The sequence below is a fragment of the Trichosurus vulpecula genome, chromosome 3 (genome assembly GCF_011100635.1).
Source record: "Trichosurus vulpecula isolate mTriVul1 chromosome 3, mTriVul1.pri, whole genome shotgun sequence".
Classification (NCBI taxonomy): Eukaryota; Metazoa; Chordata; class Mammalia; order Diprotodontia; family Phalangeridae; genus Trichosurus; species Trichosurus vulpecula.
This window is the reverse complement of record NC_050575.1, coordinates 165,043,722-165,059,274: the sequence shown is the minus strand read 5'-3', so window position 1 is coordinate 165,059,274 and position 15,553 is coordinate 165,043,722. Positions and strand designations below refer to the sequence as shown.

General features: G+C 39.2%; 1 protein-coding gene across 2 annotated transcripts in view; it reads right to left on the bottom strand.

Moving 5' to 3' along the window:
* Positions 1-15,553, bottom strand: part of NUP214 (nucleoporin 214) — a 105,633-nt gene that overhangs the window by 75,633 nt on the left and 14,447 nt on the right. For both annotated transcript variants that reach the window (XM_036749435.1, XM_036749436.1), the window contains exons 9-17: positions 14,505-14,571; positions 13,384-13,510; positions 11,189-11,350; positions 8,134-8,701; positions 5,468-5,643; positions 3,698-3,786; positions 2,992-3,081; positions 2,603-2,752; positions 2,103-2,261 (exon numbers count right to left, since the gene is read on the bottom strand). In XM_036749435.1, coding sequence (XP_036605330.1) covers positions 2,103-2,261; positions 2,603-2,752; positions 2,992-3,081; positions 3,698-3,786; positions 5,468-5,643; positions 8,134-8,701; positions 11,189-11,350; positions 13,384-13,510; positions 14,505-14,571 — 1,588 coding nt within the window. The remainder of the gene's footprint in view (positions 1-2,102; positions 2,262-2,602; positions 2,753-2,991; positions 3,082-3,697; positions 3,787-5,467; positions 5,644-8,133; positions 8,702-11,188; positions 11,351-13,383; positions 13,511-14,504; positions 14,572-15,553) is intronic.

Genomic DNA, 15,553 nt, shown 5'->3' with positions numbered 1-15,553 from the left:
TAAATAAATAAAATTAAGGGGTGAGAGAGGAATATATTGGGAGAAGAAAGGGAGAGACAGAATGGGGTAAATTGTCTCACATAAAAGTGGCAAGAAAAAGCAGTTCTGCTGGAAGGGAAGAGGGGGCAGGTGAGGAGGAATGAGTGAATCTTGCTCTAATCAGATTTGACCTGAGGAGGGAATACACACTCAATTGGGTATCTTACCCCACATCAAAGAAGGAGGAAGGAGATAAAAGGGGGGGATGATAGAAAGGAGGGCAGATAGGGGAAGGAGGTAATCAAAAGCAAACACTTTTGAAAAGGGACAGGGTCAAGGGAGAAAATTGAATAAAGGGGGAACAGTACAGGTTGGAGGGAAATATAGTTAGTCTTTTACAACATGACTGTTATGGAAGTGCTTTGCATAATGATACACGTACGGCCTATGTTGAATTGCTTGCCTTCTCAAGGAGGTGGGTGGGAAGGGAAGAAGGGAGAGAATTTGGAACTCAAAGTTCTAAAAACAAATGCTGAAAAAAAAAAGTTGTTTTTACATGCAATTGGGAAATAAGAAATACAACAATGGGGTATAGAAATCTATCTTGCCCTACAAGAAAGTAAGGGGAAAGGGGATTGGCAGGGGGGAGTGGGGTAACAGAAGGGAGGGCAGACTGGGGAAAGGGGCAATCAGAATATATGCCATCTTGGGGTGGAGGGAGGGTAGAAATGGGGAGAAATTTGTAATTCAAAATCTTATGGAAATCAATGTTGAAAACTAAAAAATATTAAATAATAAAACAATTCAAAATTGTACACGTATAACCTATATCAGATTGTTTGCCATCTTGCGGATGGGGGAGAGGAGGGAGGGAGGAAGAAAAATTTGGAACTCCAAATCTTATAAACTCACACACACAAAAAAAAGGTCTGCCATCTTTTTCTAATAAGAGGTTAATTTTCATTTCTTCAAAGGAAGGGATGATGAGAGATGGTGCTGACAGTAAAAGTTCTGAATAAAGGAGGGGATTGCCCCTGCTGTGAATGCTCCTGTCCCTGCCCCAAATCTTGACAAATTTGCAGGGAAGTGGACACAAGCAGAAGGGCAACCACCAGATTGAAGAGCTAAGAAATGACTAAAGGTCTCAGACCTAGAGATATAAAGATTTAGGGAGAAATTAAAGAATTCTATCCTAAAGCCTGAGAGAGAAAGCTCAGATTTAGCAGTGATGGATAATAGTTAAGAGTACCTCCTCATTCCATTATTATTCCATTATATCTAAATCTATAAATATGTCCTCAATACTGTATAATTACATTTAATCGTTTGAGCAAAGAGTTCAAAAAACATTTATTGAGTGACTAGAGGCAGCATGATGAATAGGCACTGGACTTTTAGTCAGGAAAACCTGGATTCATATTCTGCCTCAGACACTTACTAGCTATGTGACCCTGGGCAAATCACTTAACCTCTCTGGACCTGCCTCCTCATCTATAAGATGAGGGGGCTAGATTCAATGGCCTCTAAGGTTTCTTCTAGTTCTAAATCTATGATCCCTTGATCCTATGACCTACGACTACTGAGTGCAATTGGCCTGTGTTAAGCATTGAGAGTGTGACAAATTTGAAATCAGGAAGACTCTCTGCATCCACAAAATTTATTGTCTACCAAGGGGACAGATATACACAAAATTTCAAGGTTTTTTTTTAATAGAAAAAATGTGATTGGATGGGAAAACACACTTTTCTTCCTGATTCAGATAAGTATGTAGGTGTTTGGATCAGGAGGTTATAACCAATGCAACCCATCTGCCTGATGGCATGTATCCTAACGGCCAGTTAAGGAGGAGGAAAATAGCATCCAGAGTGTTGACCTCAGCAGAGCAGTGTTAGAATTATTGTGATAAATTTATAATATACTTAAAAAAATAAACCCCAAGCTGCATGTAATAAAGATACAGAGCATCTTTTTTCTATCCTTTATATAAAGAAATGTCCCGATTTGTTGGTGTTCAAGTCCACATAAAGCTAACTTCTCAATTCGAGTGCTAGTCTTTATCTGTAGTGATAGCAAACTTCACACAAGAACAACTGAAAAGGCCCATTTCTCCAAGTATTTCCTACCTGAAGCTGAGCTTCACTCTTAGGATCCAGTGGTCTTTTATACAGTAAATGAAGATATCCAGAGTCATGATTTCTTTCATTCTGTTCTCTTGCCTCTTCAACCCCTGCAAAACCCTCTAGTAGGGTGGTCTTCAGGGTACTAATATCTCCATGAAGAGACTAAAAAGAATCAAAGGAATATAACGGAGAAAAAAAATATTTTCAAGATAGAAAAATCTTTTTTTGGAATGAGCAGAGTAATGTCAACAAAAAGATTAACTGGGTTATTAGATTATTTGGTAAAAATACAGGAAAAAAGGGGAGAAGAGGGAGGGTCATTTGAAAAGTAATGAATTTTCAAACCCAAAGGCTAAAACTGCTGATCCAAATCAAAAGGGAAGGAGTCAAATGCATATGCAGTGTAAGAAACAATGACATTTGTTCAGCTAGTCTCTGAGGAGGTGAAGCATTAACGCCCAACAAGTCAGTTCAGCCTAGGGAAAAGATGAACAGATAAATACCTCTGTTGTCTCTTTAATCTCCAGGAGAAAGGTGTGTAAGTCCTCTGATTCTGTCCGCAGCATCTTCATCTCCTCAGCGGTACCAACTTGGAAACAGGCTTTGGAAGTTCGGGTTTTCAGCTCTTCCATCTCCTTTTGGAAGTGGGCAATCTACACAAGCAAGCAGTGAGAAAAGCCAATCCAAAAGTGAGACAATGAGATCTGAATGATGGCTGCTATTGTAGAACTGACTAATCTAGTGCAGAGTTGTGAACCTGCTTCCAGGGAAATGGGCTGAGGCCACCCACCAGGCTGATGGTAGTGACTAAAAGCCTTAACCAGAACCAAATTTCACTGATGTGGCTGCATTATGTCAGAGTAGAAAAAAAATTGGTAGGATATGACATTACCTCCTCACTGATTCCAGCCATCACAGGGTCTGAATCTTTCCACTGATGCAGCTGCTTTTCTATCACAACAGCAGGCTGTGGTGATTTGGCCTAAAATGAGAAGTTTTGAAAACCTACTATGCTGGGACCACTGAAAGCAGCCTGTGTACATATCCAAACATTTAATATAGGTCATAAGTCTTGTGAAAGGTTTAATCGCTTCTAATTACACACAATGGTTAACAGGGTGTTCTGAAATGCAAACTCAGTTAAAAGGCATAAGCTCATGATTGGCTAAAGAGGGACTCAACTGCTCAAGGTTCTCCAAGGTTTTAGCTTAAGTCCCATAAAAAAGAAACTGATAGTGGAGGACCAGAAAAATAAAGCCGTTAGATTTATTTCTTGCTTATTTGGGGGAAATTAAAATGCTATCTTGCATTTAGAAATAAGAAAAGCAGATGTCCCATAATATAAAAAGGTATGAGTGAGTCAACAAAGAATATAAACCTATAATCTTTAGTTTAAGATAAAGTGTGCATGCACTAAGTAAAAAACTTGACACTTTTTGATATTTTTTATTATACTGTGGAGAGCTAAATAGGATGTCAAAGGAATTCTTCAAAAGTGCTAGTTCAAAAAAAATGTGAATCATAGTTTCAAAAATATACACTTAAATGAATTTACCAAAAAGCATATATAATTTTGCTTGAATCCAAGCATTCAGTACCTGAGTAGTACTTGACTTTGCCACTGGAGCAGTGATCCTGGCCGATTTCTGCACCACTGAAGATACTGGACTGCTCTGGGAAGAGCGCCCTGTAATGACAATGAGATAACTCAATCATGATATACCACATTTACTAATTTCCTCAACCCCAAATATGAGAAAGAAAAAAGATGTATAATCCTTCCTCGAAGTGGCTATCAGCCATGGCAACAAACGGAAGACTGCCATGATTATCATTACTGGAAACATTCAGACAAGATCCTGCTAACCAAAACTGCTAGCATGGATGGTCCCAAAATAGCCGAGTGAGAATCAAGGATGAGAATCGAAGATGTGCTGGCACTTCTGACAATGACAGTATTGACTCACATAATGCTATTTCTCTCTATTCCCACATTCCCTATGCCTTCAGAGACAGAAGATTAGTTCCTTCTTATGGGGACGAGGGAGGGAAGACAATATATAATGCGGGAAATAAAGTCAGTATAGAAATATTTCTATAGGAAGAGGAAGTAAAAAGAATCCATTAAGAGAAGACTAAGCTAACCGTGTTAAGCAGCACCAGGCCTTCCTCTCTACTAGGTAAGAGTGAATTCAGAGCAGGCTATTCTTGGGAGTTAAGATGTCAATAATTCTATAACTTTTCTTTGGTAAAACCAACCTGATATAGCTAGGAGATATTAGGCTTATTGAAAATGAAACTTTTTTTAGTGCATAAAGACACAATGGTAGCACAGAAAGATGCCAAGCCTCTCCAAGTCTGAATTTCCTCACCCCATTAAAAATGTAAGGTCCAGGTGAGTGGGGATTGTTTCATTATTTGTACACACATCCTCAGTACCCAGGATTCTGCCTGGCAGAGCAGGTACTTAATAAATGCTCACTGACTGACTGACAAAATAAGGATACTACTTCTTGCACTACCTAACTCACAGAGCTATTTTGAAGAAAGGGTTCTGTAAGATATAAAATGTCATATAAATTTAAACCATTTTTTTAATTCATGAAAATAACCCATCATACCAAATTCCAAACAGGAATGGGCTAAGGAAATGTACTAGACACTGCCCTTCAGCTTGGTCCTCCTCAGCTGCCTGCTGCTGCCACTGCTACCCCTCTATGTGACAGATTGTTCATGGTTTTGACATCCACAAAAGTCATTCACTTGTGACTGCTTTGGGCTTATGTGACAAGTATAATAGTCACTGCAGGACCATCCTAATCTCTGTTCTTTAATGAATCATTTTAGAGTCCACAAAGGACTGAGACAGACACTAGATGCAGATGAATGGCCACTAGACCCATTATTTGAATCACCAAGTACACTCAGCTCTGTGAGGAATGATAAGGAGACAAGGAAACCTGACAATCACAGTACTGGGTCCATAGCACCACACAATCTACAGATTCTCCTAAATAAAAGAATACAAAATCCATAGTGACTTATTCTACCATGAGAGGAGAAAGAAATAATTTTTTCCATTTGCTTAACTGGTACCTCTAAGAACTCTGAAAAAAAAAAGTTCTTTGAACATACTTGAGGTGGCATGGTGTAGTGATAAGAGAATAAGCATTGACTAGAAGACCTGGAGTCAAGTTCCACATCTGATACATACTTGGGCAAATTCCTTAACCTCTTAGTACTCTAAGTAATTCTCTAAGAAGCAGAAATGTTGACCTGCACTGGGTGAAGGAAATTATGAGTCCAGTCTCCATCTCCTTCCTCATTGCGAATCTAAGAATTTTAAAGCCATCTGCTTGAAAGCATACCTGAAGCAGAGGGAGATACCGATGACTTTGCTGATACTGCGCTAGATGAAGATGAGAGAGGCGTGGAGTGACTGATGGGGCCGGCAGAAGCCGATTTGGAGGCTGAGGAAAATGATAGCATTGAGGAGCTGCTCTGGGAACTGCTGACAAGAGCAGATGACTCTCCAGCAAGAAACCTGCAAAAAAAAGGAGACCATTTCAAAAGAGCCTATCACAAATTTTTCTTTCTCATGCCAGTAAAAAGTGACACCCTCCAAAAGGTAATTTATTATCAACAAAGATGCTTGTAACTTCATGCAATACAAATGTCTTGAATGTTGCTTTCAAAGGGTACAGGTTGTAAGGAAATATGAATGGTACTTTACTGGATATTCTGCTGATTTGAGAATAAATTATTCAACCCTCTTATCAAATAAATAGTTAACAGGAATATGAACTACTAAATTTGCCATTTGGTAAAACCAACTTGACATAGCTAGGAGACACTGTAGGCTTACTGAAAATGAAATTTTTTTTCCCCTTTTTTTAAACTAATTTTTTTTTTTTAGTTTACAACATTCAGTTTCACAAGTTTTTGAGTTCTAAATTTTATCCCTCTCCCTCTCCTTCCCCTACCCCTGACGGCATGTGATCTGATATAAGTTCTATATATACCTTCATGTTAAACTTATTTTCCCAATAATCAATTTGTAAAGAGGAGTCATAACCAATGAAATGAACCATAAGAAAGATGTAACAAAACCAAAAATAATATAAAAGAAAAAGAGAGAGCAAATAGTTTGCTTCAGTCTGCATTCAGATTCCATAATTCTTTCTCTGGATGTACACAGCCTTTTCCATCATGAGTCTTTCGGAGCTGACTTAGAACCTTGCATTGTTGAGAAGAGCCAAGTCAAACAAAGTTAGTCATCCCAGAAGCAATGTGTCTGTGGTTGTGTACAATGTTTTCCTGGTTCTGCTCCCTTCACTCATCTTCAGATCATATAGGACTCACCAGGTTCTTATGAAGTCCATCTACTCCTCATTTCTTATGGCACAATAGTATTCCATTACATTCATATACCACAATTTGTTTAGCCATTCCCCAATTGACGGGCACTCCCTTGATTTCCAATTCTTTGCCACCACAAAAAGAGCTGCTATAAATATTTTTGTGCATATGGGTCCTTTCCTCCCTTGTATGATCTCTTTGGGAGACAGCCCTAGAAGTGGTATTGCTGAGTCAAAGGGTATGCACATTTTTATAGATCTTTGGGCATAGTTTCAAATTGCTCTCCAGAATCGTTGGATCGGTTCACAAACTCCACCAACAATGTAATAGAGTTCCAATTTTTCCACATCTTCTCCAGCATTAGTCATTTTCCTGTTTTGACATGTTAGCCAATCTGACAGGAGAGATGTGGTACCTGAGAGTTATTTTGATTTTCATTTCTCTAATCAAAAGTGATTTAGAGCATTTTTTCATGACTATAGATAAGCTTTCATTTCTTCCTCTGAAAACTGCCTGTTTGTATCTTTTGACCATTTATCAATTGGGGAATGACTTGTATTCTTATAAATTTGACCCAGTTCCCTGTGTATTTTAGAGATGAGGCCTTTGTCAGAGACACTAGTTGTAAAAATTCTTTCCCAATTTTCTGCTTCCCTCCTAATCTTGGTTGCATTGGCTTTGTCTGTACAAAAACTTTTCAATTTAACGTAATCAAAATTATCTATTTTGCATTTCGCAATGCTCTCTATCTCTTGTTTAGTCATAAATTCTTCCCTTCTCCATAAGTCTGACAGGTAAACTATTCCCTTCTCCTCCAAGTTGCTTATAGTATCAGCGTTTATATCTAAATTGTGAACCCATTTTGACTTTATTTTGATATATGGAGTAACATATTGGTCTATACCCAATTTCTGCCATACTATTTTCCAGCTTGCCCAGCAGTTTTTGTGAAATATTAAGTTCTTATTTCAGAAGCTGGATTCTTTGGGTTTATCAAAGAGTAGATTACTATATTCATTCACTACTGCATCTTGTATACCTAACCTATTCCACTGATCCACCACTCTATTTCTTAGCCAGTACCAAGCAGTTTTGATGATTGCTGCTTTACAATAGTTTAATTTTTGGTATGGCTAGGCCTCCTTCCCTAGCATTTCCTTTCATTAATTCCCTTGATATTCTGGATCTCTTGCTCTTCCAGATTGATTTTGTTATTATTTTGTCTAGCTATGTAAAATAATTTTTGGTAGTTTGATTGTTATGGCACTAAATAAGTAAATTAATTTAGGTGAAACTCTTTTTAGTGCTTAAAGATACAATGATAGCATAGAAAGAAGCCAAGTCTCTCAAAGCATCTGTTCAACCAAGCTTTGGGGCAAAGGAAAGCCTTCCAACCAAGGGGATTCCTACTTCTGCCTTTTGCCAAAAGAACACTCACTTAACCACTTCCTTACTCAGCAAGCACTTGCTAAGTGTACAGGATCCTGGAGGAGCAGTGAGAGAAGGGCAAAAGATGGCCCCTCCTCCTAAAGGAATTGACAGTCTAATGGGGAGTGCCATATAAATCTGTACATGAGTTCTCTAGACTCTATCCACTGGCCAAAACAAAACCTCTAAATATTTCTTCTATGTATCACAAAGAAAAATCCAATTCTCTCAAAGAAGTGTTACTTACTTTTCATTCAGGTTTACTTTGGCTGCAGAGGATGTAGGTGGGAAAGATGTCTTTGCCCCCAAGTGTGGAGTAGACATGCTAGCCACTGGATTATTTTCCACCGCAGGCTTAAAAGCAGGAGATCCAAAATAGAATGAAGATGCAGAGGTAGTTGCTGGGGCTAGGGAGGGGGATGAGGCCAGGGGGGCTTTAGAAGGAGGTGTAAAAGAGAAGGCTGGCGCACTAGTTACAGCAGAGCTTAGAGCTGGTTTGGAACTGTCTGAGGAAAAGGGATAAGGAGGGGGATCTCCTGACATCAAATTGGATGATTTCAAGGATGAAGAGCCAAATGGGAAGGTGGCAGCAGGGAGAGTGACTGTAGGCAGATTGAAAGCGGTAGTTGATGTGGCAAGGGATAAGGGTGGGGCAGAACCAGGAGCTGGAGCTGGAGCCGGAGCCGGAGCCAAAGCTGGAGCCAGAGCCAGAGCTGAAGCTAGAGCTGGAGTTGGAGCAGGAGCCGGAGCCAGAGCTGGTGATGCTTCAAGCTTCAGAGGGGGCTGAGTGGAAGTTGGAGTTGTGGGAGTACTTCCTGGAAATGGGAAAGAAGACAATTAATACTCATGGTGGAAACCAAACACTACAAAACAAAAGGAAGTGAAAGTATACCTAGCCATACATGGGTACAAGAAAAAGTAAAGAGATTACATTAGGAAAATCAAAGATTTAACAATAGAAGTGATATTAGCTAACTCTAAGGAGACAGTCTTCTTAGATAATTAGATTATATCTCCATTTCTGGATATTGATGAAAAATTTTCAACTCTCCTCCTGTGACTTGAAAGAAGTTAGTTTTGTAATACAGGATCTCACGAGAATTCAACTAGGAGCACCCAGAAAAAGAGACATCTCAAAATGCCACCATCTCTGAGTTAGTACTGTGCCATTTACAACATACTTTCCTCACAACCACCTGGTATGTTCAGTAGTTTAAGTATTGTCAGCCCCATTCTATGGATGAGAAAACTGAGATTTAGTCAAATGAAGTGATAAAAGAGGAAGTGGCTGAAGAGGGAACTTGAACCCAGGGCTCGTCACGTTCTATCACCACCCCTTATAATATAATCTCCTTTGAGGAACAATGACAAAGGAAATTTTAAAAGATCCTTGTTGGCACCAAAAGACTTCTTGTGGGCTACCCTATGTGTACCTAGATAATCAGTGACAGTTAACACTTCTGAAGAGCCCACTCACACATGCCGGTCATATCTTTTTATGGGATCTTAACCTGAAAACCACACTACATATGTGTGTGTACACATATATGCATGTATATATGTGCATGCACATGTACATGTATACACACACACACACAGATACAGATGCAGATATCATTATTCAAATGGACTACTGTCCTCTTTCTTGTACCCGTCGTAGACAAATACATACTCTGACAACAGTAAGGGTGGGGAAGCCTGGTGAAATCTTTAAGAACCACTGATTTAGTTAAGGACACATTTGCAGTGCTTGAGTGGGGAGCACATTCCTAGCATCTGTTCAATTCTCTCTCCTGCTTACAAGCACCCTCTCCTTTGCTGGCCCAAAATAAAGAGCTGGGTGACTTCAGGAGTTGTGGAAGAGCAGCCCTAGTCACTGGGAAAGATGGAGAATAAAAACTGGCATTTACATCAGGTTTTTCTATTTTACACCTACTGGATAAGAGCTCCCCGCCGTGATCATGTACAAAGTAAATACTATCGAGAAGGGAAGTATGAGCAAGGCTCATGGCTTACACTGGAACTTGTCTTCTCACAATGTGTGGCGCCCATTAAGGAGGATTAGGCAAGAGTCCATACAGCTCACTGCCACCAGTCAGTCCATACTAGTGCATGCTTTCAGAGTGCCTTGCTTTCCATAGATTATCTCATATAATCCTCACAACAACCCCGTGAGGGAGGTGCTATTATTATCTCCACTTTACAGACGAGGAAATGGGTTGGGAAGTGGTTAAATGACTCGCTCAGGATCCTGTAGCTAATGTGCACTGAAGGATCTGTACAAGTCTTCCTGATGCCAAGTCCACTGTTCTAGCCATTACATCATACCACCTGCTAGTGAATATCTTGATCCACAAAGTCCCATGAAAATAAGTGAACCAGGACATTAGTCCCTTGGTCATTGAAAGGTTACTTGTATTGTTCATCAGTAGTTTAGGTGTCTTAATAGTCCCATTTAGGGATGTACCAGTGGAAACGGTATAAGAAAAGGCATCCTGATAAAAACTGACATTTACATAGTGCTTTAAGGTTTGCAAAGTGCTTTTCTGTACATTATCTCATCTGATCCTCACAACAGCCCTGTGAGATAAGCACTACAGGTACTATTCCCATTTTACAGAGGCCCAAAGGGTTAAGCACCCTTGATACCATCAGTATGTGTCAGAGGTGGGACTTGAACATAGGTCTCTCCTGACTCCAGGCCTAAATGCTCTTACCACGGTACCAAAGTAATCTAAGAAATTCCTGCCTTGCCCACTCTAACTTCAGTTCTTCTTTCTGTTAGTCTTACCAATATGAACGACTGAACACTGTACTTTTCCTCGATATCTCTGAACATGAAGGTAGCAAACCTGAGAGCTTCTATATCCAGCTCTAACACATAAATATATGTAGCACTTAAGATGCTGTGCTTGTGGCACAATGCCTGAGCCTAACTTAGGATGTGTTCCTCTAGGCAGCACAGTAACTAACCTTCCTTGACAAAAGTTCAAGGTGGCTCTCCATTATAGGAAATTTTGATTGAGGACAAAGTTTTTGAGCAAGTTTCCAGTTTCTACTAACAAGCAAGAGTTCAGAAGGGAAGAAAGTATAGAATCCCCTGTCCCATATGAAGAGGGGGAGTTGTGATATAATGGATAAGCATTGTGCCTTGCACTGAGAAGGTACTTAATAAATGTGTTAAACTCTAACTGAATAACAACAATTTGTACTTCCTTGGCTCCTTCCTTTCTGAGAAAAAAAATTATTCAACAAGCTGACTACAAATTTCTTGTCTATAAAAGAAATTTGAGGGTATGTACCTGTTGATTTGGGTTGTCGTTCTCCTTCTAGAGTAAGTTGTTCTGGGGTCTTGATCAGAGACCTGAGGCCAGGATTTTGATTGATCATATAAAATGGACAAAGTACACCATCTGTTGAAAGCAACATCAGAACTGGAGCAGGAGGAAGAGTCTTTTCATCACCTATTAAAGAGAAGGATTTTGGAGAGACAATGTCAATCTGGGAACCTAGAGACACTGGCTGAAACAAGAAGTTGACCAGTAGGTTTCCCATAAAGAGATTATATACTTAAAACTGTTGGGATTTGAAACTTTACTTTCATACTATAACTATCTAAAGAAAACCACCAGCTATAAGGGGATTTATTCTGTGAAGTTTAAATTCAGTCACAGGGCCACACCTGAGGACCTAAAGGGACACATGTGGCCTTGAAGTCCAGCTTCCCCACCCTGTATTAGATAATCAACTTGCTGCTGTGCCCTACATGAAGATGATTTCATTACTCTGCCAAAGGCACGGAGCTTTAAAATGTATCTCAGAGCTCAAAGGGTAGGTTCAGAATGCCTCAAGGTACAAAAAACTATGAGTGAATCCTCAAAGCATTTAACATTAAAAGGACAGGAATAACTTTAGGCAGAACTGCTAGCAGAAAAATGATAGATTAGTCTATATGTAAAGCAAAGCAAGGGACTGAAAGGCCCCCTCAAACAACTTTACATTCATTCACAGATGAATCCTAAACATGTACTTTGTCAGTTCAGACTTTTCAAGGGTAATCAAATGAACCAGCTTCTCCTCTGGACCAGTCAGTGCAAATAGCTAATCAGACCAAACAGTCCTGCATGACTGAGGCTTGTATAAGGGGATTATGCTGTAGAATTTAATAGTGCTTGACTGTGATACACTCCCAAAGCCTTGAGCACTAGGAAGCAGATGAAAAGTATTTCTCTTGATTCACAGTATTTGGCCAGGCGTCAACACAGTAGGTGGTATATAGAGCTCCAGACTGATAGCATTTGGACTCTATGCTTGAAAAGCCACAATTTTCAAATCCATATGGTTAAAAGCACATTTTCAGTATAAACACAATTGTCTTAGTGAATGGGGGAAAGAGAGAGAAAGAACATATTGCCAATAAAGAAGTCGTAAAGATTTGATATAGGTGACAAAAACAAGAACTTGAACCATGTCTCCGGCAACAAATCAAGGACTCAGAGGAAAGCTCTTGAATTTTCTCCTGAAATTCTTTCCCTTTCAGTGATTAAGAAATGCTGCAATGTTGGAGGGAGACCAGAGTGCACCAGAAGGACAAACTTGAATCTCTCCAACCAGAATGGATACTCAAAACTCTTTGAGTAAAGAACATCTTTTATTTCTGTGCCACCAAAGCACCTAGCATAATGCTAGGCACACAGAAGGTAAAGAAAGAATGCTGCCTGATGACTAAGAGATGAAGTATAGGCCTTTTTATTTTGGGGGGGGGGGGGGGGGGAATGGGGTAGGGGTGGTGGGGTGGGAAATGGACTGGAAATAGTATGAGATATAATGCAGACATGAGATTTACCTGTTTGAGAACCACTGATATAAAACCTACAGCAAGATTACCCCAGCAATCCTTCCATTACTCAACACCTATTACAGAAACCTGATGATTGACAAATGGCAAGTGCTTCAGAGGAAAGGCATGCCACTCTTGTTTCTGATGCTAGAGTTTGGAAGGTGTGGGTCAAACCATTTTTGGTAGACCCCTTCCAGGCAACATGTAGTAGGAGTTCAGATCCAACTTGACATTAAAATGGAGTATTCCAATAAGTGATTGCTCTAATCTATGAGGTATCACCAAAGAAAACTATCTAAAACATTATGATTAAAAAGATAACCAAGAAAAATCAAAATAATCAAGAAATGAAACTCAAGTGAGCTACCTTGGCATTAACATCAAATTTAAGCTTCTAGATTTTAACTGTATTTTAGAAAGAAATGTTAAGTCATGTTATAATCTCCTGTGTCAGTCTCAACAACAACCCTGTATAAAGTGTTTTAGGGGACTGTGTGCCACCAAAATAAATGGGAATTATGCATAAGTTTAAGCAGCTGAGAGACAGTGAAATGTATTTGTCGTTAATATGTACTTCTGGAGATATGTTGCTTAAAAAGACAAACAATCTTTTGAAAAAATTGCATTTCTGAGTTTAAAGGTGAGTGTCTCACTTACTGATGGGTATTTCTACTTGGCTGGTATAATCTATAGCAACACCCACAGGCAAGGAATCATCACTCTTATCGGTAACAGGCAGTTCCGCTCGGCTAGAGTCTTCTAGAAGCCAGGATTCCCAGTTAGTCTGGAAAGGAAAAAAGGAGCCATTTTATTCAGTGTTTTGCCTTTTATCTCATTCATGTGGGAATAAGTGAAGAACCACTTCTCTTGGATTAATTTATCTACAAATTCATTCTAACATTTAAATCCAATCTGGCATTAAAATGGGGAAAGCCCAGGGCAGCCTCAGAAATCTGGAGGCTGGGAAATTTACTTTCTACTCCTTAAACTGCGATAATAGTGAAAATATATTATGATAAAGTAGATTTGCTTTCTCTTCCTTCTAATAAATTAGGAAAGCTCATTTTGTGGAGGCAGTATAATATAATGTAAAGAGCACCTACTAGCTAGGTCTCTTCCCTGCCTGTCTACCATTAATTGCCTGTATGATCTCGTAATCTTTGACCGCAGGAGTTAACACTGGTAAACGTTAACGTACTATAACGAATGTGAGCTATCCACTGTCTGATATCACATATGTCATTCCCACCCCCACCCACAATGGGAGACATAATCAAGTATTAACTACTGTCTTACGGTCAGAGGATCACAGACTTAAAGAGTCGGAAAGGACCTAAGGTCACCCAATTCCAACTCTTCATATACAGATGCATGGGAAGAAATGGGTTTAAGAAAGCTAATGGAAAAAAGTTACTGTGAATAAGGTGAGATTAGTTTTCAGTCCCACCTCACACAAAGGCACAAGATGCCTCACTGATGGTTTTGTCATCTAGTCCACTCCACTGATCCATAACTGATCATTAGAGGGCATGAGTGTTTGGTTACCACTAAATCTGATACCCTGGATGTGTCTTCAGGCTGCCTGGCCTACAACAAATAGCCCATTTTGTTTACAGCTCCAGGATATCATTCAGGTGCTACTATAGTCTAGACATGAAATAATGAAGTACTGTCAAACTTACACATACTAACTGTTCTTTCGATTTTAACTTGCCTAATCCCCTAGAAATTTTACTTAGAAAACCACCAGAGATCATTTATATTAAAAAATAAGATACCTGATCATTTTGTCGCGCAAGGATGCTGACTTCTGTGGAGGCTGCAGAAGCTGCTAGTACGAGGTCCCTTCAAGAAACAAATCCAGATCGCCACTATGTCACAGGCAGAGGCTATAATCTGATTTGAACTAGTAACACTTGTAAAGGAATATATCATTATGTCAATACAGAAAATTTAATTTCTCTATTGAATAAAGAGAAAGTCATGTGACCTATACAGCTGTAGAACAGGAAAGGCTTTAGAGCCAATGTTTCACTTTCTAGATCAAGAATATAGCAAAAAAAAAAAAAAAAAAAGCCAACAGCACGATATCTTGTCAAAAAAAGTTGCATGAGTATCAAATAATAACAGTAATAGCCATTTATAAACAAGCACAGATACAACAGAGTATAGACGAGTACTGGATTTGGATTCAGGAAATATTGGGAGTCCAAAGCCTGGTTCTCATGTACAAACTCTGTGTGATTCCAAGCAAAGATTTATGTCTCTGAGCCTTAGCTGTCTCATCTGTAAAAAATGGGCATGATAATCTTTGTACTACTTATCTCAAAAGACTGATATAAGGAAAGAGCTTAAAGTGGCAGACAAGGAAAATCAGCTCCTGCTGCTGCTCTGCAAAGAGCAAAAAATCATTAAATATGTATTCCCTATTAGTTATGTAAGAGGAGGAAGGTAACAAGCATTTATTAAGTGCCTACTATGTGCCAGGCACTGTGCTAAATAAGTGCTTTACAAACATTATCTCCTTTAATTATCTCATTCTGCTATATAAGCAGAAGTACTGTTTAGTGCAATTTCAAACTTCAGCTCCATTTGTACTCAGGGGGAGAATTCAAAAATGTTCCTCAAATGCCAATTTCCTATAAGCAACCACTGGAACTAAGTTAAAATTTTTTTTTCAAATTGTGTTTATATTACCTGTGGATGACAGGAGGTTGAAGTAGGAATTATCATAGCTTTCTGTCTAGCAACAGTTGATGCTGTCACAGTATTTAGCTTCTCTTTTTCCCACTTGCAAAAAGATTACCAAAGAGAAACCTAAGAATAT